Source organism: Aphidius gifuensis, linkage group LG1, assembly GCF_014905175.1.
Source record: "Aphidius gifuensis isolate YNYX2018 linkage group LG1, ASM1490517v1, whole genome shotgun sequence".
Taxonomy (NCBI): Eukaryota; Metazoa; Arthropoda; class Insecta; order Hymenoptera; family Braconidae; genus Aphidius; species Aphidius gifuensis.
In genome coordinates, this window is record NC_057788.1 from 26,888,583 (window position 1) to 26,914,204 (window position 25,622).

Consider the following 25,622-nt stretch of genomic DNA (forward strand, 5'->3'; position numbering starts at 1 on the left):
TTAAAAAAAATTAATCTAATATTTCTTTTAAAGATAAATGAATATATATATTATAAATAGTATTTATAAAAATGAAATTCAAAAATTATTATAGCCTTGCTCAATGGAAATGTTAATAATGATAAAAATCATTCGTTATCTATATTTTATTTTAGTACAAATATGAAAATGTATATTTTAAAAAATGTATATATAAAAATCTATATCAATGTTTACTAGTTTTTGAATTTTATGTGAAAAAAATATATATATATTTAAACAGACGGCTCACACGTTCGATAAAAAGTAATTCAGGTAAATTAAAAAAAAAAAAATATCGTTTTTTTATAATTATATAAAAGAAAAAAAAAAAAAATTTCAAATGACATTGGGGATATTTTTATTTTATTGATATTTTTATTTTTATAAAAGAGATGTTTAAAAGTTGATCGTCTTGTTTTTGTCTCTATGTAATACCTCTATTATTATCAATTTTTTATATAAATTTTTCAGTTTTATAACTGTCTAGAGACATCAAAGTAACGCATTTTTTATAGTTTTTTTTTTTATTGAAAAACGATGTTATGATGTAATTTAATTTATGTCATACGGTAGGTTATTATTTACTGATATACTGATTTATTATTATGAAAATAATAAATCTGGAAATAGTAAAATAAAAAAAAAATTTAACGAGACGTTGTTATAATTTTATAATATTGTTTCAATATGATTAGGCGGTTTTAAATGTATTTAATAAACCACAGTAAATTAACAAAATATGTTTGAATATATTAAAGTTAAAAATAACTTGTTTACTATAAATTTTGTTTGTTTATATTAAAAGTATAAAGCTCGTGCAAATATACCTGTTGCAAATCACGAGCAGTAATAATATTGCATTAAAAATACTCGTTCATGTTGTGGTTGACAAAATTTACATGCATAAAATTTAATATTAATTGACGTCAATTAAAACAAATTATGAATAATTATATTTTCTTGAAATTTCATTATCATACAGGGTAGTTTTGACAATCAATAAAATTAATTGAGAAATAGAAGTATATTTTTTTAAAAGTGTCATCATGCTTAGTCCAAAAATGCAGAAAACTGGTAAGCAAAATAATTGACATTATGATAAACAATAATTATTAATTTTCCTATTGTTTTTAAATAAGAAAAAAAAAACTAAAAATAAATTACGAAATTTTATAGTAAGGGTCAATGATTCGCAAATACTCATGTTGTCTGAGAGGGCCCACTTTGATCATTCTTTGGCCGGTTATTTACATAAACGAACTGCCGACTCAGCAAAGTGGCAACTTCGGTGGTTTGTTCTCTATCAGGTAAGCATAAAATTTATTGAAAAAATAATAATGATCAACAAATAAAACATCAAAACAAATCATAACTAATTTTATCACAAAAAAAAAAAAATGAATTTGTTTAATTATAATAAAACATCAAAATAAATCATAATTAATTTCATCATGAAAACCAAATATATAAGTTAAAAACAAATATAAAATTTATTCTCTGACCTTTATAGTTTTCATTTATATTCATTTTTAATTATCATGGTCTAAAAAAAAAAAAATAGTCATTTATTCATGGCTGATATTTACGGTAGATATTCACGGTAATATTTCAAATGAATTTTAATAAATATAATTTAATATTTACTTTATTTTTTGAGATTAATCTCAAAATTGATATTTAATGATATTTTATTATTAAAACAAACACGTTATATTTATTTAAGCATTAAACTTTTTATAATTTAAACAGTAAAATTGAAATGATTTTAATTTGAAAAATTATTCGAGACTGCGTAAATTGAATTCGTTTTAAATGTATATTTAAAATTTATTTTTCAACTATATTATTGGTATATTTTTTTTTTATTTTCAGAATTTATTATTTTACTACGAGAGCGAGACATTCTCACGACCAAGTGGCATTGTATTACTGGAGGGCTGCTACTGCGATCGACTTATTACAACTCGTGGAAAAGAATCGGAAAAACAGGTATAATATTATCAATACTTTTAAGAATATTAAAAAAATATATTGTGATGAAAAAATCATGATATTTTCAGTCAATTCAATACCTTGACCTAATTTAATTGACTCTCGGTCACGTACAGATCACTCCATCCCCAAAACAAAATTGAAAAATGAAAAAAAAAATAAAAATCGAGCGAAATGCAATATCAAATAATTCAAATGAAATATCAACAAATATTAAAAATACATAATATACGAAATATAAATAAAAGTAGTTAATAATAAAATAATATGAAAATTAAAACAATAACTAGGTCATTTTTCTTGGTAATAACTAAAAAAAAAAAAAAAAAGTATAGTCGTTAAGATACAAAGTTAATTTTACAATTAATAAAAGAAAAAAAAAAATAATAAAGCTAATTGAGTTTCTATCCGTATATCCACCTGTTACCTCTTTGTTTTTAACCGACATTGTATTCCGGCTTTTCTACTGGCCCTCCTCCAAGTAGTATAGTCAGTGACTAGTCAGCCCTAGGCAATTTTTAACCAGCCCCAAAGAAAAGTATATTTAACACCAGGGTCACGAGGTCATGGAATATCTACGGGCGTTTTCCCCTTGTATATATTAAATACAATATATATATATACAAGTAAATAAAATAATAATATTAAAAAAATATAATTCACTTAATTTCAAATAAAAATCAATAAGATATATATTCATTTTTACTTAAATAAAACAAATAAAAATAAATATCATATGAATAATAAAGTTATATTATATGAATATTATTTTTTCGAAATATTAAAATATTATTATTAATATTCAATCAATGGGAAATTTATTTATTTTAATGAGCTTATCAAGATAGAAATAAAAAATATTTAGTAAATACTTTTAGGTATTTCAAATGACAATGTTAATAATGGAATTTTTAAAAAATAAATAAACAAAGTAGTTGTGTGTGGCATTTGTCGAAAATTTGTTGAACAAAAGCATGCTAGTTATATACGATCGATCAATCGTATGCATACCAAAAGCATTCTACTCTCCAGAATTCTTGAGAATTTCGAAAGGGATCGAAGGTTAATGCGCATGCATAAAAAAATTTTGTTTCAATAATTTTTTAATTAGTTTAAGAGTTAATATATAAAACTGTTGAATGTATTTCTTTATTAATTTTTTGAGTAGGCATCTAGATGACCCAGTAAAATTTAAATTTGACCTTTTAAAAAAATCTGTAAATTATAAAAATTGCCAATAATTTTAATGATTTTTTATCTTGAAAATAAAAAAAAAAATTTCTGTGTCTGGCTATATAAAGCAAGTAATCCTCTCGTTATGATTAATTTTTTTTTTCAATTTTTTCTTTCCCTTCTTTTCACTAGGCTTTCTTTATTCATGAATAAGTGGGTCATCTTTATCCCTCTTTTATATGGAAAGAGACAAACACACGTATTTTACTTATTCACCTATTCCTTCATTTTGAACGAAATTAAAAAATTTTGTTCTGCACGTGGTGACACAATACAGATGACTCACGTATACAAATTTTTTTTTTTATTATTATTTGTTTTACATTATCAAGTAAAAAGTTTATCAATGCTGTTATTATATTATTAATATTTTTTGAATAAATATTTTCGTCTTGTTTTGTAGTTTCTTCTTCTTTTTGGGCAAAAAAAAAAATAATTAAAAGGAAAACATTCATCAGTATGATGAAGAATTATGTACTTTTAAAGTTTATAGTTTGTGCTTTGGCTATGAAATGTTTTTACAATATTTTTAAAAAATATTACATATTACTTCAATAAAGTTAAGAGAATTATTTAATTTAAATTTGTATTCAATATTTTTTTAGTTTGAAAAAAGTTGTTGTAAATCAAATGAAGAAAGAAAAATAATTTTTTTTTTTAAATTGCATCTATCGTAGGATGTTAGATAATACGATACAATCATCTATCGTATCATTATGATAAGTATCGTATTCAACAATTATATCGTATTCATATCGAGATATTGATAAAAAATGATGAAATACTAAGATGAAGCTGTATACAATAAAATATATTTATTGGAAATATAAAATAAATTTATTTTATATTAAATATTTTTTTAAATTCAATCAGTAAGTAAATGTAAGTTTCATAATAGATTTAATTATATTTATTAAATATATACTTGGTTATGATTATTATTTTAGTATACTTGCATCTGGATTTTTAAAAATGTTTTAATGCTGATCAATATATTTTGAGGAAATACAAAGTTTTCAAAAGTAGAATTGAGAAAATCATCAAAGTGCAAATTTAGGAAGAAAATTTTCAAAAATGTACATATATTGTATATAGTTGTGAATAGTGTTAAAACAGTGCTTTGAATTATTTTGTCAACAAATAAAACTCTGAAATGTTGATACAATGATTTTTAAAATATTTTCTTGAATAAAAATATTAATTTCGAAATGAGTTATTGTTTTACATTCAAATTATAAGAATAATTTTTAATGAAATTTCATTAAGTAAATTTAGTTACTTGAATTTATTTTATTTTTTAAATTTATAATTTTAATAAAATTTCAAATATTATGAAAAATTGTCATAGTGATATGGACGAAATCAAATCTTGATATGTAGTAAATTGACGATACGATATGAAATATCGTATATATATATATATCGTAATATCTATGATCACTAATCTATCGAAAGAATTTTCATCAAACAGTGGATAGATTTACAGCTAGAACAAGGGATAAATAATAAAAATAAAAAATGCACAATATATATAGATAGTAAGCGAGAAAAAGTAGAAGAGTCAAGATAAAAAAAAAAAAAACAAATTGAAAATGAAATAAAATAAAGAAAAAAAAAATGCGAACGGCCAGAGGTAAAAGCGCAACAGCAGCAACGATGATAAACGATTTTACAAATGAAAATGTTCTCTTGTTCATCGGGGTCAAGGTATAAAATCCATTTAGAATTGTTCTCCAATCGACTGGCCACTTTATAACTTTCAACCAAAATCATTCGTGTGTTGATTCAATCGACGATTTTCAATGTGTATCAAATTTTTTTCTTTTATATTTTTTTTTCGTTTCTATGCAAAATCATCATGTTCATTCGACATATGAAACTTTTTTACAAGCAGACTAGACACCAATTTTTACCCATCCTCTACTACTCTACTCTTTTTTTTTTTTTTACCACTGATAAATACAATTTTAAATAAAATGATTTTTTTTTTCATTTTTTAGAAAAATAAATGGAAAAAAAAAAAGTGTTGCAATTGATTTGAATTTTATTGAAAAAGTGATGGTAAAAGTATTAAGTTACACAGAAAAATTGCAAGAAAATTTTTATCATAAATTGAAATTTAAGTTTATGAGTAACGTGAAACTCAAATTTTTTTTTTTTCCCTTTAGCGATGAATTTTTTTTTTTTACTTTTTCATATCCCAAAAGTGCAATTTTGGTATATCATTATAATGTATATACATTTATATCTAAATATTTTTTTATTTTTATATGAAATTGAAATTTATAAAAAATATTATTTATCAAAATTTAATTTAATTTATTATCAAAGATAAATTAAATTTAAAAATTAACAATATTTTTTATAGATTAAAAAATTTCATGAAATAATAAAAATTATTTTTTTTATAAACCTCAATGTTTGGTATTTATGTCGGTTTCATTTCTGTTTGATTATCGATTAATGTGTCTATAACAATGTTCAAACGAACGTATTTGTGCTATTGTGAATATTTATACCAACTTTAAAAACTATAGACAAAGGATGATAGAAATTCATGTATATCTTGTCATGACATAAGTTTGTTTCAAACATCATGCTGATATTCAAGTTTAAATCATTATATATTTAATAAAAAATATAAAGTTTAAAGAAAAAACAAATTAAATATAGAATTATTTTAAAAATCTAATTTTTTGTTTTCCTTTATGTCAGCTTGTGTTGTATGGAGGAAAGTAATTTCAAATATAATGAATATTGGCTAAATTAAAATATCAAACAACTACTGCAAAACATAATAAATATATTAATTTTTTTTTTTTTTCATTGTGATTTTTAAATTTGCAATTAACGAACGCATAATTTTATTGCAGCACTAAAGTAAATGGATATTTAAATTTGTGCATAAACAAACTAGCAATTAACCTATGAATTTTTTTTTTTTTTTTTTTTTTTACAACCCTGCATAACTACCCAAACTACCAGTTGATATTATTTATATATCATCCGTTTTTAATAAAAACTTTTTATTTTTCATTCGAATATTTACTATGAAAAAAAATTTTTTTTAGAGAAATTTTTTACAAATGAATGAAAACTAAATATTAAACAAACGTATATATCAAATAACATATGAAAATTTATTTTTATTTTATAAACAAACGTCACGATTTTGTTTGTGGATTGAAAAAAAAAAAAATGATAATAATAATTTTGATATATTACGAGGCATTTATGTATATAAAAATAAAATAATTTTTATTAGGGGTGAATAATAATAAAATAATAAATATTATTGTTTCATTTAACAGACATTTGTCAGAAAAATTTTTCAATTATATTTTTGACACATAAATTAATTAGGCTATATGATAAAATTATTATTTTTATTATTGATTTTATAATTTTAGCTTGAACTTGATTTATGAAAAAGTTAAAAATATATATGACGTATTAATTATGCAGAAGCTACATGCAAGTGATGAAATTTATTCAACTGGTAAATTAAATATCAAATGAAATATTATTCTCGAGTATTAAATAAAAAATTTATGGTTTTAATTAGAGTTAAACAAGGCTGATTGATATTTTTCATAAATTTATAAAATATTTTCAAATGAATTATTTGAAATTAAAATATAGATTTTATTTATTGAACAAATGACACAAATAATTGCTCAGAAATTTAACAAGTCATATAACAAATAATACGTGAATATAATAAAATTGTAACAACAGAAATTATTGAGCTGTTAAAAAAACAAAAGAATCAATTAGATAAATAAAAAAAAAAAAACGTCATATACACGTAAAGACAAGTATGTTGAATAGATTTGAGGCTTTGAGAAATTAATTAATTACTTTGTCTTAATTAACAAATAATAATTGATATTTCAACGAATAATAAAATTAAAAATAAACAAGCAGCTATTTTTCAACGAATCACTGTTGATATAACAAAGAAAAAAGTAATTAATAAATTGATGAAAAAAACAAACACAAAGTTCAATAAAAACTTGATGAAAAATGTAAATTTAAAAAAAAAATAAAAATACTACAAAGGACTTTTTTTTAAAAATAATATTCTGATTTATATTATGATTTTTTATTATCAAGATGTTGATATATAAATGTAGATGCGTTTGCAAGTGGATAATCCAAATGATCCAGGTAGATTACTGTATAAAATTCATGTATAGTATATATAGTTCTGTTGATATGAAAACCGGATGGTGTTCTGGTTTTGCCATCTGTTGCCTGTATAATATTATACAGTTAAAGTAAACACATTCAAGTAGAAAATTGATGACGGGGGATGAAAAAGTAATACAAAAAAAAATATTAAACTTGAGAGTAAAAGTGGAAAAGACAAAGAGGAACAGGTGGGGAAAAATATTTCTATATCAGCTATGCCCATTCCAGGGTCATGAATATTGCGTTGTCTTCTAGTATATCATATATAGTATATCACGTGGCAAACTGAAATATATATACACGCGAGAAAAGAAAGATAAATCGATTTTTTTTTGAGCTAAAAATAGGCTTACTTGCAGCATATTCCTACTGAAAAGATACCTTCTTAAATATTTTATTTTTTCTTTTTTTTTTTCATCATTCACCTGAGTATCTACTACTTCCCTTGGTGATACTCATTTTGGGTCAATATTCATGACCAGTATCAAGTTACTTAATTCGTCCTCAACCTACTTTCAGCTTTTTTTTTTTCATTTATTTATTTATTAACAACACTGCAGGTACTTAAATTACATTTTTTAAATTTTTTAACATGTTACAATGTGTACTGAGGCATCATCAATAAATAATCAAAAACGGATACTTTATCTCCGTTCGGATTTCCGAATGATAACAAACATAATTTATTGATCTTGTTCGTCATTTAAATTTGTCAATTTTAACATGTAAATTTATAACATATTGATTATGTTTAAAGCTCGACTATTTATAGTCCTTTTATGAGGATGCTTATAATCAGAACTTTGTTAGTCAAATAGTAATATATTAAATTCAAAAACTACACGTAAATTTTTTATATTAATTTTTCGCTTCATGGAATATTAGTAAGTGCATTTTATACAGTTGGAAAAACAAATATTTTCAAAGGTTTATTTATAGTATGAAAAGTAAAACGGAAATTTTATTAAAATAAAAAAAAAATTAAAATGTACTTTCAGGTTTTTTTTTCGGTCTTCTTTTTGTGTGTGCTACTGTTACGTTATAGTGATGTTTGTTGATGTATATTTTTTTTTATTTTTTTCAAACATTTGCGATTTTATACACAGTCCTTTTCAAAACCAAAGGATTTAGACGCTTCACATGAACAATTTTTATCCTTCACGACCATTTGCCATATATATTTATCCCGGTTTGATATACACCCTCATCTCTCGATTTTTATTTATCATATTTTTTTTTTTTTGCTCCGAAATATATAAATAAAAATTCTAGAATATAAATATTTCTATATAAATTTTTTTCTATTTCATCATAGACAAAGTTAACTGATGATTTTGAAAATTGATCAATTTAAATTCAACTTATTTTTAAACGAAACAATTTTATTAGATATCAAATAAAAATTTTATCATCACACGTGTACCTTTTTTGTTTTTTATCTCAAAAAAATACAGGATTATAAAAAAATATATTAACGACTAATAAAGTAAAAAAAAATAAATAAACAGATGCACAATTTTATAAATGAAAATTTTTTTTTCGTTAAGCAGTAATTTTGATAAAAGGTTTTTTATGTACGTCTTATAATTTTAACGTAATTATTTTCGAATAAATACCAAAAAAAAAAAAATAATATTCCGTGAAATAATAGACAATTTTTATATTCAATAATTATTACGTAAAAAAGCTGAGAAAAAAAAAAAAGTATATGACAAACTTGCGTACACGGAAGTGTAAATTAAATGACAACAAAACTTTCTTATGAAATATAAACAAAAAAAATTAATTAACTACTCAAAGATTTAACAAAAAAATATATATATTGTTTATTCACGTATTTTTTTATTATTTTTATTGACAAAAAAAATTATGATGATGATCGAGGCAATGAGATTTGAGGGATTGTACACGTGCGATGAATAGGCCTATGCAGAGAAAAGGTTCAAATGATATTTATGGTGACCTTGGCCCTTTAACCCAAAGCCCATGTCTTCGTGTATTATAAAAGGACAAAGATATGCTCAATTTGTTACTCATACATGTTTCGTATCTTTATCATATTTTTATCCCTGCTTGATGCAAAAAAATAAAACAATATAAGGAAAAGAAAAATATATTTTCCCTCTCAGTTAAACACTGTCAAGGTAAATTAAACCCTCATGTGTAAACATCACAGCTGATTTTCATCCAACTAGTTTTTTCTTCTACTTATTTTTTTAACAGAAAATGAAATATTATAAAATTAATTTTTATAATAATAATAAATGAGTTATTATTACTACTATCAATCAATTGCAATACTCATTTATAAATAATTATTTATAAAATTTAATAAATAAAAAAAAAAACTTTCAAGTAGCTGTATTCGTATTTATTTTTTTTATTTTCGTAAAATTTTAAAACAAAAGATATAATACTTAAAGACGCAATAATAAACTTGTTTAAAAGTATTAAGAAAATAAAATTTATTCAAGTTTTAAGTATGATGAAAAATAAGACGTCCAAAGGATCAAGTTTTCATCGTTTTATTTATACTTGACTAAAAAAAAAAAAAGGATCAAACTTCCGGCCAATTTCTTGCTCGTCATTGGAATTTATTTTTTTCACTTTTACTTGTACATTATTTTTCGATAGAAAAAAAAAAAAAAAAAGTTTAATCTTCAACACAGCGGAAACAGCACGAAAAGTTGTAAAAATAAAAAAAAAAAAAATTAATTAACATTTGTTTGAATAACTTTACTCATATTATTATTTTTTTTTCAATGAAAATTTGACCATGAAAATAAACTTAGTGCCAATCCAATTTTCGAGATAACATTTATTTTATGATTTTTAATAGAGATATTTAATTTTGTATGGGAATTTTGTCTATTGATTAATCAACCGTGTTAAAAACAATGGACAATATTTTAAAATTCAATTATAAAATTAACAAACATATCTCGTACGTACCGTTTTCATGTAAATCCTTGATAATAATCATCCATCTTGTTTTCACATTCCGCAAAAACAAAAAAAAAAAAAAAATCACTCACACATAACACGCACAACAGCCGCGCACAATAAAAAAAAAACAATATAATATTTTTTTATTCACTTAAAAAACAAAGAAAATGTTTTTTTTTTTTATTCACGAATTAAGTGAGCATGCTGATATATTTTCTTAAAAAAAAAATTAATTACACTTTTCCCCTCGGGAATAATAAATGAATCTGACAAAAGTAAAAAAATACTCACGGCAAAATAACGCGACATTTTTTTTTCGGAGCAAAAAAAAAAAAATCATGAACAAATATTAAAAGCGACAGTTCTTTTGAGATTTATAAAATAATTTGATGTCTAAATAGCCACGGTAGTAATTATAAATTAAAAATTGAAAATAATTAAACAAAATAACACTCGGAGTAATTTAATTGTTGACTAATTACGTGATACTGATCAATGATGACGCACTTATGACGAACGGCAAACAACTGAAATGGCGTCATGTGCTACGTCATTCTCCCTGATTCTCCCCGGGACCCAAAATAATCGGATTTTCATGTAGCGACTCAAGCGCCGCTGTTTGAGAACTAATTAACAGCTGGACATCATGATCATTGTTTGTTTATTTTTTTTTAACATGTCAAGATGTTATTTTTGCAAGCATCAAGTATATCAACAAATTATTTATTAATAATCATTTAAATTATATTGAATTATTTATTATTTTTTATATTATTCAAAAGATTATGAGGTAAAAATAAAATATAGCTATGACAGATGACACTATTCAGTTTAATATTATTTTTTATATTTATTTTTCAGAATTTATTCATATTGAGAGATGAAAATTGAAGTTGAAATTTTTATTTGGTCACGTATATATATAAACATAATAAAATATGAAATTATTATGTAGCTATTGAATTGGCTACTTTTATAAAGTTGGTTAAGTATCATATGATGCATCAAAAGTACCATCTCATCATCAAGTACACTCAGCTCTTTTCATTTTATCATTGAGGCTAAAAGCATGCATATAATGAGTACCCTAAACAAAAAAAAAAAGTACATAATAAAATAAAAAATAAATACAACTTGGATGCTTAAAATATTATTCATAAATTTTAATCCTTCAAGAAAACTAGAACAAAAAAAAAAAATACACCATTTACGTAACAACAATCACATTTAATGGTTCATGTTGTTTTATTTTTTTGCTTTTATTATTATTACAATTTTTTTTGATTCAACATGGTGTATATAAATTAAATGTAGTGATAAAAATAAAATAATTTTCTTTATTTAAATTTATCTTGACAACAATTAACAATGAAAATATAATAATTATATTTTTTTTCTTTTGTTTTAGCATTGTTTTGCAATATCATACAGACGTGAAAATCAACGACAATACGAGCTTAAAGCAACGACAGAGTCAGATTGCAAAACCTGGATAGAAGCCATACGAGAAGCTAGGTGAGTTTCTCAATTACTTAATTAAACATCATATAAAAAATTCTTTAAATTCTCTGTATCCTTTTGAGAGACATAACATCAAACATCTTTGACCACACACAACTTGAAACACCAACACATCAAAGTAATTATTTCACCATGAATCATTTTCATATTTAATTAAAATTTCATTTTATTAATAAATCATTAAATATTCTATTTTAATTATTTTTAAAAAATTATAAATTCTAATTTTTTAAAAGTACCTTTTAAATTTATTACAATATTAAATCAAAAAAAAAAAAAAAAAAAAACTAACAAACTCTTCAGGCAACTATAAATTTGTATATTTTTACATGAAAATTTCGATCGATATTAGCTGGTGTTAAATTAAACTCCGGTAAAATGACAATACACTTTTTTTTTTCCTATTTTTTTTTTTATGTATATATAAATATCGTGACTAGTTGTTGTACTATTATTATTACTATTTTTGTTTATTTTATAATGTCGAGTTTTTAATATTTTTATTATTATTTTTTCATATGAAAAAAAAACCTCAGACTGGTTCCTAGTAGTTTCGTTCATCATATGCATATTTAATGAGACTGAGTAGTTGCCCTGGAGACTGTTCAAACGTCCAGGTTATTCTCAACTAATATTTAATGACAATGTACACAGAAACAAGGTTCAATCAATCACCAATAGTGTTGATTTATACATATACTGATACATCATTTATATATATCCTTATATACAAGAGAAAGGATCAAATTTAATAATAATGATATTGTAAGGATGAAGATAACAACAGCAACTTGAGCATTTAGCGAGAATAATGATGATGTGATTTATCTAATAATAATTATCTGATATTTCAAGTTAAATGTTTAATTAATCAATAATAATTCAATGTCATAATAATATTGTTTTTATTAACATATCAAAGTTTATTTGATTTAATAATTATCATAATTGTTAATTAGTTTTATTCATTATAGTGTATAAATTTATATGTCAATAATATTTTACTCCCACTCGAGTCATCTTGACCTGTATTGTTCATACCAATTTCATATTAAATAATATTTCTATTATATGTACAAATCAAATAATGCATCACCAAACATATTTTAACGTATAAACAATTATTCACTTGACTAATTTATCTCTATTATTGATATCTTTGTATTTTATTTTTTTTTAGTTTCAACAAATTATTGTTACAAAAAGAAGAATTAGAACAAAAACATTTACATCTTTTGCAAATTGTTGAGAGTGAAAAAACAGCAAAATGGCAATATACACAACAATGTGAAGAACTTGCATCAGAAATAAAAAAATTACGAGCTGAGGTATGTTAATTTTCTTTTTTTTATAAATGTTAAATGGTTAAAACAAAAAAATACAAGTTTTTATATTAAAAGTTTTATTAAATTTGATAGTATAAATTTAATTAAGTGTATAAATAAAATTTATAAATACTTTAAAAGTATGTTTAAAATATTTTAATAGTTATAATAATACATGTGGTTGGTTTTATTTTTGTTTCAAGTTATGTACTTTAAAAAGAGAATTACGACCGAGCTCAGTTGCTCTTGCAGCTTATGGTGAACAGGGTGGAATACAACGTAACATGTCACCGTGTATTGGATATGTTGGTGGTATTGGAATTGGACAGTCAATCAATTCTGGTATACATGGATCCAATGTACATGTTGGTGGTATTGGAGCTGGATTAAGAGGCATAGCAGAGGGCTCAACTGATATTGAAAAAATAAAAAAGGTTCAGAGTTTTTTTCGTGGTTGGCTTTGTCGACGTAGATGGAAGCAAATTGTTGAACAATATATTAAAAGTCCACATGCTGAAAGTATGCGTATGCGTAACAGGTAAATTATTTTTTTATTTATTTATTCAAAAATATGTTTTACCAAGTTAATTAATACATTTTCATTCTTAAATTTTATGTTATTTTCATTTGTCTTAAGAATTGTTTAATTAATTTGTTTTGAATGTTGATTTTCTAGTACTTTGTATAAAGTTGGTAAACTTATGAAACTACGTAAATCCATTTGTTAGTTTGTCATGATCAAATTTGCTTCCTCACATATTCTTGTCTTATCATAAAATTATAATCTCAGTTTTAACGTCAGATATTATTTAAACTTACTAAACTTTGATAATTCATACGAAATTCAAGGACATACTTATTGAATGAATTTATAATTAATATATTATAATAGTTATCAATGATAATTTGATGATTATATATTTTTTTATTTTTAGTTTGGTTTTTCAAATGGTAGAAGCTGAAGAAGAATATACAGAACAAATGGGTACTCTTGTTAGTTGTTTTTTGAGACCATTTAAAATGGCAGCAAGTTCTAAAAAACCACCTTGCAGTCATGAAGATGTGAATAGTATTTTTTTAAATAGTGAAACTGTATTATTTCTTCATCAAATATTTTTAAAAGGTCTCACATCACGAATGGAAAGTTGGCCAACTCTTGTACTTGGTAAGTTTTCATTTCTTTTTTTATTGATATTTTTGATTCATCTATTTTTAAGTTTATTTAATTTCAGTTATATTAAAAAAATAAAAAAAAAATATATATAATAAACTTTATTGAATTATATTTAAGTATAATAATAATAATTTTATTAAAAACTTTTTCATACTTACAGGTGATTTATTTGACATGCTATTGCCAATGCTATCAATTTATCAAGAATACGTGAGAAATCATCATTATAGTTTGCAAGTATTGACTGAATGTAAACAGTCATCGTCGTCATTTGCTGCACTTTTATCACGTTTGGAAAACAAAACAACATGCCAAGGGAGATCCCTCGAGACTTTCCTCACTTATCCTATGCATCAAGTAAGTTTTTTTCTTTTTTTTTATAATCTAACTTATATGACTGTGACCTGAGGCACTAAGAAATTTATCCTATCAACTCATCACTCGTCTCGTTTAACTACTCTTGACTATACGATTTCAAACTTTTCTTAAAGTTTATTTTTTTATCGTTAATTTGTCTTTCAACAATGGTATTTTTTTAATTCTATTTAAACTGTAATTTTCCAGTGAAATAATATGTTTTTTAAATTAAAAAAAAAACATTATTTTTCATTCAATTATTTATTCAAACAAATGAAATTAATATAAACACTATATTGTTTGTATTTTTATTTGAAGAAATTTTAATGTTGTCTACTTATTTTTGTATAAAAATCAAATCTCATAATAATGATAAAAATAAAATATTAAAAGAATAAAGAGTTATAACTCTTTGCATTTTATACCAATGGTTGTATTTTTTATTATGCTGAATTTTTATTTGCATTATTCAAAAGGATTTTACAGTTGACAAGAATATCTTGAACTCCACGAAAATCTTATTTAATATTAAGTCATACGGAAAAATAAGTTTTCAAGAACTCGTGATCCTAGCTGTACTAAATAACTTTTTTTTATTTTTATTTATATATTTATTTATGAAAAATAAGAGTTTTTTTTCGAGTAATTTTTCATAAATATGCATCACTAAATTTTTCATTTTCTCATTTCTCATTTAAATATATATTTTTATATTTTTTCAGGTACCAAGGTATATAATAACACTGCATGAAGTTTTGGCGCATACACCACATGATCACGTAGAGCGTAAAAGTCTACAAAATGCCAGACAACAATTGGAAGATCTTTCCCGGCAAATGCACGATGAGGTCAGAATTTTATTTAAAAAAAAAAACAACAGAATATTAATTTAAAAAAAAAAAAACAATAATAAAAAAATACATATAATATTTTTTAGGTCAGTGAAACGGAAAATTTACGAAAAAATTTGGCTTTAGAAAGAATGATTGTCGAAGGATGTGATATACTATTGGATGTTAATCAAGTTTTTGTCAGACAAGGTGAGAGAAAAAACTAAATTGAATTTTAAAAAAATTTTCTTTATCAAATAATGGAAAATACATTTGATTATTATCAACAATTGAGAGAAAATACGTGATAAACCGTCGGTAAAGACTCGACAGAGATTTGTTAAAGCTTCTCAATTATTATTTCGAATGTACAAAAGCTCTCTTATAATACGCAAGCGCTTTTACAACCCTCTATGAATCGATGCGTTTAGCTTGAATACAGAATATACTGACGAAATTTATTTATTGTCTTGCGCACTTAAAAATAAACAGGGATGAATCAACCATCAAAACTACCCTTATCATTATTTTTAAATTAAAATAAACAATATAAATCGAAACAGCCAAAAAGAACGACAATTGATTCAATCATCTTTGATTATTTAATTCTTTTTTTCTCATTTTTTAGTATTTCATTTTCTTTTTTGTCTATGATTTTCTATAGTAAATTTTCTTTTGATAATATATACTTGGATAGTTGAAAATTGTATTCGTTCCTGATTACGCGTGTTTTATATTCACCACATGGTTACCAAGTAAATGTTTTTTCATTTTTCCTGACAGTAGTAACTATATCCATGTCTCGATACTTCGTGACACCTGAAATAATCAAAATAATAATAATAAAACTAATATAATCAAAAATTAAAAGCTTATTTTTTATCATCAGTTAAAGATTTATAAATATTATTGATGTTGATATTTAACATTTGTTGTGATTTAATATTTTGTCATAGATAGAAAAAATTCTCATTCGCGGCTTAGTTGCCATTTTGATATTAATACCAAGTGTGTGATACTCTTCATTTACGATTTAATAAAAAAAAAACAAAGCAATGTTGTACTGTGTAATATTTCCATAGATTGACTTTTTTATTCATCTCTTCAACTCGAACAGTTTCGAAAAATTCGATTTTTTTTTCTCATATAGCTAATGGTAATAACAAGGGACCAAAAAAAATTAATAATAATAATATTGGAGCTGTGAACAGGTGTCAGAGACCAATACTTAAATTATAATTATAAATTTAGTAAACAGCTAATTTTTTTATATTATTTTTCCTTGGTAAGTTTAGATGATAAATCTACTAAAAAAAATATTATTTTATTTATTTATTTTTTTTTCTATTTCGTGTTATATAATTTTTCAATAATAATAGGTGTCTGATCTATAAAGTAGTTGAGATAATAAAAATAGAATGACAACGTGTGTCAAGCATCACTTGACTATAAACTGAATTTTTTAATATTCATCTACTTTGTATTACTTTTTTTTTACTGACAATTATTGTTTTTTTTTTTCTCATGATATAATTATATTTAAAACTGAATAAGATCAATATATAATTAATTTTTTCATGTTTTATATTTTTCAGGCACTCTTATACAAATATTAGATAAACCTCGTGGTGTACGCAGTAGATTGAGTGCAACATTTGGTGGAAAAAGTGGTGATAAAGAATGTCTTAGACAGTGCTTTTTATTTTCAAATCATTTAATACTTACAACACGTCAATCAGATGATGATGGTCGTCTAAATTTAGTTCCTGGTACTGGAAAAATTCCATTGTCTGATGCTGTACTTATAGAAGATCCCAGTGAGCAAAGTGCAACAGATGATGATGGTAAATATTTATTTATTTATTTATTTATTTATTTATTAATATAATGCCCTTAACATTACATTTTGTGGGCTACATGAGATAAAAACGAAATAATAAAATTATCACAAATTATATCTCATGTAAATTGATACATAATTACATAAATTTTTAATGTACATGTAATTAATTATATAATAATAATCTAAGCATTCATATAAAAAAGTAAAAATAATTTCTTACTTCAAAAAACAAATTAACAATTTAACAATTTTTATTTTTTAGATATTTTTTCTTTCATGATCAAGTAAATAATCTAGATAATTACATTTAAAAGAATCCAATGAATTTAATGACGTTAATTTAGTTGGAAGATGATTCCAAAGTCTAGCACCAGAAATATATAAGCTATTTTCTAAATTAAAAGAGCAAATTACTTGGTAATCCAGTTCATTCGTGGCAATTCTTGCCCTTAATGAATGTTGTGAACTTAGCCTGTATTTTATTTTTTCATTCAAAAGCTGATTCTCTGATTTTAAACCCCAATAATGAAGTTGAAATAATTTATTCTATCTTTTACCTAGACTAACCCTGTCTGCTGATAAATGTTTTTTAAAACAAATCTAACACAAGAATTAAATGCTACTTGAATCTAGAGCTTGATCAGTAATATCAGTCAAAGCTAACAGATAATCATTTAAAATTAAAGATGACACCATTTTTCTTCTAATGTCCTTTGAAACCAAAAGATCAGAGTTCATATGCAGCCTATGCAAGGCAGCATACACTTGAGAGCATGTACTAGATACTTGTTTGTTCCATGATAAATTTTCGTCTAGGTGAACACCAAGATACTTGACAACATTTTTAAATTGTAAGATAGTATTATTAACAGTGACAACTGGTAATGAACCCTGCTGAAGCTTGCTTAGTTGACTTTTTTTACCAAATATAATTGATTGACTTTTATCTGGATTTAGTCTTAACTTTTTATCACTTGCCCAGTTTAAAATAGAATTAATATCTTTATTAATTTTACTGATTGAATTAGGCAAGTCAATTAAAGATGAATTTACGTAAATGACCAAATCATCAGCAAACAGTAAATGCTTTGTAAATTTTAGCACTGAAGCAATATCATTAATATAGATTGAGTATAGTAGTGGACCCAATACTGAACCTTGGGGAACACCTGTTTTTACTGCAAGTGCTGACGATTCTAATCCATCAATAATAGTGACTTGCGTTCTTCCATATAAATAAGAAGAAAACCAATTAAGAGCGTCATCACGTATCCCATAATGCTCCAATCCGTCTAACAGAAGACTATGATCAACCATGTCAAAGGCCTTGCTGAAGTCAAAGAAAACAGCTATAGTAAGCTCGTTACAATTCATATTGAATCTAATATCATCCAGAATGTATGTTATTGCTGATAATGTGTTTGAACCTTTTTTAAAACCTGTTTGATATTTATCAAGTAATCCAGCTTCATGAATATATTTTATTAAATATTATTAAAATTTTTTAATAAAATATGTTCTTTATTAATTTAATTAATTAAATACATGTTGTTTTTTTTTTTTTTTGAAAGAATTGTCAGTTTGTTCCATGTCAAGTGGTGTTAGTGAGAGTAGTGGAAGTGGAAGTGGAAGTGGAGGAATGCCACTTGGAAATCGTGATTTTAAAATTGCACTCGACATGAAATCGGGTGGTCAGCCAATTTCAATTCATCTTGTAGCACCTACCATGCAGGTAATTCATAAGTATTAATTATTATTTATAACATTTTTTAAATTTAATAATATAATTTTAGGAAAAAGCAGCATGGATAAGTGACATAAGTCAATGTATGGACAATGTACACTTTAATGACTTGTTGCATGGATCATTGTCAGATACAAGTTCTGTTATAATGCCACAATCAATTAGAAATGATCCAAAATTATTTAAAGATGATGTTGATATTAGATTTAGTCGTACATTAAATTCTTGTAAACTTCCACAAATACGATATGCAACTCCAGAGAGATTACTTCAACGATTGACAGACTTGAGGTTTCTAAGTATTGATTTTCTCAATACATTTTTACTAACGTATCGTGTTTTCACCGAGGGAGTTACTGTTCTAGAAGCATTAAAAAAAGTTTTCTATGATGCTGATCCACCTGATGGACAAATGCCAATCGAGTAAGTTGTTTTTAAAAAAAAATAAACACTCATATATTTTTTTAGATACTTTGTTGATTATATATCTCGTTTTTTTTAATAAAATATTTGTAGTTCATTTGATGGATTATCGACATTAGCTTCAGATGGTCAATTGCATCTTGAAGAACGACGAAGAAGCAGTACAACACCCCGAAGAACAAGTGGTGCCAGTTCTGTTTCTGGTATGAAATATTTTTTCAAAAAAATACATATATTATGTTTTTTAATTTTTTTATCAACTACACAAGAGTTATGACTATGAAATGTTTAGCACTAAAAAATTATTATTGTTTTGGGCAAAGTAAATAAAAATTAAATCCATAAGTAGATGATGATGATGATGATGATAATGATTATATTAGATGAATATTGTATGCACCACGTAGGATACGGCTCGGAGGTGAGCGATTGTCGAGAAGCACGGAGTCACAGTTATTTCGAATCAACACTGGCTTCACAGAGTTCAGGCTCAAAAGGCCATTGGCGATCTGGTTATCGCAAAAGTGAGATTTACCAATGAAATTAAATTCAGTACAATTTTTTTATCTCATCATAATCATCCAGCAAACAATATCATATTAATAAATCATGACATAATAAAATTTATAATCTTGATAGTATTTTTAGACCTGACTAAATTCTTCTAAATATGAATGCTGATTGAATTATTTCTTTTTAATTTGCATGAATCATTTGTATGAGCTTGTAATAAGTTTATAATAATTTTCAAAAACTCTAAATGAATAATATATTTTGAAAAATAATAAATTATGTTAAATTAATAAATAAAAATTTACAGTGGAAGAAGATCAAGGTTTGGGATTAATATCTGAGGTACCACCTATAATAAAACGAAGTCCAACACTGCAATTACCTGGTGCTTCATCTGGCAAACAATCACCAAAAACTAATCGTCGAGTTAGTATAAAGCAAGAAGATTCTGAAGAAGATGGAAGTCATCTTACAATTCCAAAAGTTATAACTGGTTCATCAAGTTCAGAGACACTAACAGGTATTTATTTAATAATTGTTTATTTAAATAAACTTGATACAAAAAATATGAGACAAAAATTAATAACAGATATGGCAGCCAACAGTGCACCATCTTCACCGAGTAATTTGAGTTCAGTTACATTAGTTGGATCAACTGGATCTGGCTCAGGATCAGATCCAAGCCATCAAGATATTGGCAGTTATTCAAGAACAGTTTCTGAAGAAACTGATACTCCAGTTGCCACTGAATATGGCTCAAAAGATGGTAAGGTAATTTAAAAATAAATAAAAACTTGTGTTTGCTTATATATTATTTTTTATACAGAAGTACAATTTACATATGACGATCCTTCGCCATTATCACCATCACACAAAGCAAGTCCAAGTCCAAGTCCAAAAACATTTAGATCACCGAGAGGTAAACGTTTAGATTCAGACAAAGATGACACAGCATGGATTGATGATGAGACTGCATCACCAATTGAACCATATTGTGCAAATCATCATCAACAACATTCAGAACTTCATCGTGCATCGATTGCCTCTGCACCAGCAGCCACATTAAGAAGTGGCTCAATATCAATTGGGGTAAATTGAACAATTCAATATAATAAATAAATATAACAATATTTTTTGTATCTATTTTTGTTCTATTGTTGTTTTTTTTTAAGTAAAATGTATTGATCATTTTTTTCTGACCTTGATACTGACCCTTCTATAAATATCTATTCATTTTAAAAGCAACTTTGATAAATAAAACTAATTATAAAGTGAAAAAATAATGTTATAATGAAAATTAAATTGTTTTAGAATTATTGGTCTGGTAGACGATCGATTCAGGACAGTGATATGAGCTCAGGAAGAGCTTCATGTTGTTTTCAATATGACACACCACAAGTATCAAGCAAAGCTGGTGTTGTCATAACAAGTTCACGACAAAGTCACAGAAGGTTTGTTGGTTTTTAAAATTTTAAAAATAAATAATACATGAATTTTGTTTATTTTTAAAAAATATATTTCATTTCGATTATTTAAATTATCAAGATTTTTAGGAAAGTATCTGGATTTATTAACAATAAATATATGCCAGCCAGAATAAATCATTTTAATAATTAGGGCTTCATATCATCAAGTGTTACTAAATATTTTTATAATTTTTCTATCAGTAAAATTATTATTCAATGTAGAAACTTGATAATAATTATGTTTTTCCTATTATTCAAACTATATTTTATTTTTAGTAATTAGAAAATCTATTCCTTTATTAAATGTTCACAACGTTTGTTATGTTTTTTTTTTTTTTTTTTTTATTATTTATGTAAACCACTGAATTTTCATTATTCTTATTTTAAATTTTGTTCAATTGTGTTTATCTTTGCTAAACTTTAAATAAGAAAAAAACAAAATATCAATTGTGGGTAATATTTCCTACTTGTGTGAATATATCTTTGTTTCACATGTGTTAATTGTATTTTATGTGTTATATATGCAATCATCTGTAGCATTGGACCCGCTCAAATATGGTAAGTAAATGCATGAAGACGATGAACACTATTGCATGAAATGTTAGCTACTAATTTTGGTATTGCATGACTCTTTCTAATCAATATAAGAAAAAAAAAAAGAATGTTAAAAAATAATCAGCGTCATTAGGACATCAAAAATATTAGCACCTCAATTCATCACTAGAAAAAAAAAGTAATTAAAAATCACTCTGCTCACTGGCTGGCAACACATTTTAGTTCATTAAAATACTAATTATTAAAAATGATTATTAAATAAATAAATAAATATTTGAATAGTCAATTTAGTCGTAGAATAAGCGCACATAGCTTGGGGCTTATGAATAAAAATAGAATAGTCAATAAACACATGCATATATAAAAAAAATAATTTATAAATCAATTTGTAAATAGAAAAGTTTATAAAATGACAAAAAATATATTTATTTATATTGAAAATTTATTATAGATACTTAAGTTTGTATTTATTAATTTTATTAATTTTTTTTATTTCTTTATTAGGAGTAGTACATCAACAGCTGCAGCAGCATTTGCTATAGCAACATCAGCATCAAGCAATCCTCCTGATAAAGCATTAGGTCGTTGTCAAGATGGTAACAATAGAAGTGGCTCTTGTCGTGATCGTAATAGACGTAAAGAGCCAGTATCAACAGCAGCAACAATGAGAGTACTCAATGTATTACGTCATTGGGTATCAAAACATGCACAAGATTTTGAACTTAATTTTCAATTAAAAAATTTAACAATTGAATTTTTGGATGATATTGTTGGTAGTCCAAATTTATTACCTGCTGAGCACAAAGCAGCAAGTCAATTATTACGATTAATCAGCAAAGAAGAACCAGAAAATAGTAAAATTGATTTGGATAAACTTCTTGCACCTCCATCGGTAAAGCAATTATTATAATAAATATTATTTAACTTATTTTATAACTAATAATTTATTTATTTATTTTTATTTTCATAGGTTCAAAGTAAAGAAAGTATAGAAACACTATCAGCTTTAGAAATTGCTGAACAAATTACATACATAGATCATAAAATATTTGTATCAATTGCAAGCGAGTAAGTTGAAGAATATTATTTATCAATAACTGATGTTTAAATTATAAAATATACAATGTAAAATTGAAATTTACAGAGAATTTCTTGGTCAAGCCTGGATGAAAACTGACAAAGCAACTCGTGCACCTCATATTATTCTTATGACAAAGAGATTCAATGAAGTATCACAATTGGTTGTGTCGGAAATTGTTAGAAGATCCAACATGTCATCCAGAGTTGCAGCTATTGAAAAATGGGCTGCTGTTGCTGATATTTGTCGTGTGCTTCATAATTACAATGGTGTTCTTGAAATATGTGCGGCATTTACAAATTCAAGTGTTTACAGATTAAAAAAAACATGGGAAAAAGTTTCCAAAACGGTATTTATTTACTTTGTGCTATATAACTTGTTTTATTATCAAGAAATATTTATTAATTTTACTTGATTTTTTTTTCAGACAAGGCAAACAATTGAACGATTGCAAGGTGTTGTTTCATCTGATGGACGTTTTCGTAATTTGCGAGATGCTCTTCGTCGTTGTGATCCACCTTGTATACCTTACTTGGGTGTTTATTTAACTGATCTATCATTTATCGAAGAAGGTACTCCAAATTTTACAGAAGATGGTCTACTGAATTTTTCCAAAATGAGAATGGTAAATTACAAAATAGAAAATAATAATTTTGTAATATTATTGAATAATAATTATAATGAATTATTAATTGTTTCAGATTGCACATGTGATTCGTGAAATTCGTCATTTTCAACAGACTCCTTATAAAATTGAATTAATAACAAAAGTTACAAATTATTTACTAGACACAACATTACTTGTTGAGGAAGATGACTTGTATAGAATGTCATTAGAAATTGAGCCAAGAACATCAAGGCTCAGTACAACAACATTAATTGGTCTTCCATCTACAACTAGTCCAGGAGTTTTTAAATAAATAATAAAAAAGAAAAAGTAAGTAGAGTAAGTAATTTATCATTGAAAATATTTTTAAAAATATTATCTGTCATCTGTCACTAATGACATCAAGGTAATATTATTTGTCATCCTTTTTAATCTATAAAAAAAAGATCTTTCAAGTAAATTTAACTAAGCTTGTGTTTATTGATCAATTGTATAATCTTGAATATATATATATATAAAAGAAAAATTATTATAATAATTAATAAGACACACTCAATAAAATGATATAATTATTTTCAATATAATACATTTAAAAAAAAAAATCATAGTATTCGGATGATCGGCTAATTTCGTTTTGAAAATAAGACAAAATAAGTGAGACTTAATTTCAATTAATTTCAAATATTATTAAAGCAAAAAAAAACAAGTAAAAAGATTTAAAAAAAAAATGTTTTTCGGGGTTTTATAAATTGTTGAAAGTTACAGGTATGATTTTGCCGTTCAACCCCGTCCATATCTGTCCAGTGTTGAGTTAATAAATTACAATCAGCCTGTAACGTACATTTTTTTATTTTTTATTATTATTTTTAATCAATTGTCTGTGATTTTCGAACAAAAAAAAATATATATATACCTACCTACATGAAATTGAATTATTAGAAAAAGAAAAAATGGAAAAAAAAAAAAAAAAGAAAAAATAATTGATTGATGATTATTTTACGTGTTGAATTATTAAAAATATCTAAGCACAAATTGACAAAGAAAATTAATATAATATTTAATTAATATAATATTTTGTGTTGTTTTATTGTAATAATTAAAAATCAAATGAAAAAAAATTTTATTACCTTGGCTGTGTAGCTCAAAATACAGTATCCAGTAGCTCAATACAGTATCCATCTACTCGAAAGTATTAATTGCACTCAGTTATTGTAACAACTGTAAAAATTTAAAAAAAAAATTATTTTGAAAAATTAAAAAACAATGGTGGTAAGTGACAATCAGTAGAATAAAAAAAAAAGTCTGTACTCTGTTCTCTGTTGGGGGATGAACGACCAATGATATAATCAGTAAAAAAATATAATTATATTTCTAAAAAATAATTAATTTCATCAATTATACAAAAATATCACTAAAAGCAATATTATTTTTTGTTTTTTTATTGAAATCATATATTATTTTATAATTTAAAAAAATATTTTCAATCAAGTAATATTATAAAAATTCTGACATATCACTTGCTACGGTAAATAAAATTTAAATTATAAAAATATATGTATCAAACTGTTATTCAATAAAAAATAAAATTGTTTTCCATACTGGGTAAATTATATTTAAAATGTAACAAAAATGATGAAAAACAAATAATCAATAATTGGCAAAACTGTAGCAATTAAACTTTTCAAATATATTTATTGTTAGAATAATTATATACAGTTGCCAATCAGTGATATTTGAAAATAACAAAATAATAGAGTACTATTAATAAATGGGTTTATTAAAAGTACTATTAATAAATAA

The 25,622-nt window shown here is 24.3% G+C and overlaps 1 protein-coding gene across 4 annotated transcripts; it reads left to right on the forward strand.

The window, feature by feature from the left end:
* The first annotated feature begins 219 nt into the window (after positions 1-219).
* Positions 220-24,799, forward strand: LOC122858397 (ras-specific guanine nucleotide-releasing factor 2-like). Of its 4 annotated transcripts, none has more exons than XM_044161278.1 (26): positions 220-294; positions 1,004-1,095; positions 1,198-1,328; positions 1,894-2,010; positions 11,795-11,901; positions 13,088-13,235; positions 13,436-13,770; positions 14,168-14,397; positions 14,567-14,763; positions 15,486-15,611; positions 15,701-15,803; positions 17,189-17,437; positions 19,008-19,168; positions 19,230-19,603; positions 19,697-19,806; positions 20,011-20,127; positions 20,424-20,636; positions 20,706-20,882; positions 20,943-21,205; positions 21,428-21,567; positions 22,120-22,140; positions 22,642-23,029; positions 23,108-23,205; positions 23,282-23,564; positions 23,643-23,840; positions 23,917-24,799. In XM_044161278.1, exons 2-26 carry the CDS (start codon positions 1,068-1,070, stop codon positions 24,133-24,135), a joined length of 4,533 nt encoding a protein of 1,510 aa, XP_044017213.1. In that variant the 5' UTR covers positions 220-294; positions 1,004-1,067; the 3' UTR covers positions 24,136-24,799. The 4 variants fall into 4 exon arrangements, with proteins under 4 accessions (XP_044017213.1, XP_044017222.1, XP_044017230.1 ...); XM_044161287.1 differs by having other exon boundaries at positions 20,715-20,882; positions 23,917-24,345; XM_044161295.1 differs by lacking the exon at positions 22,120-22,140.
* Positions 24,800-25,622: the final 823 nt, after the last annotated feature.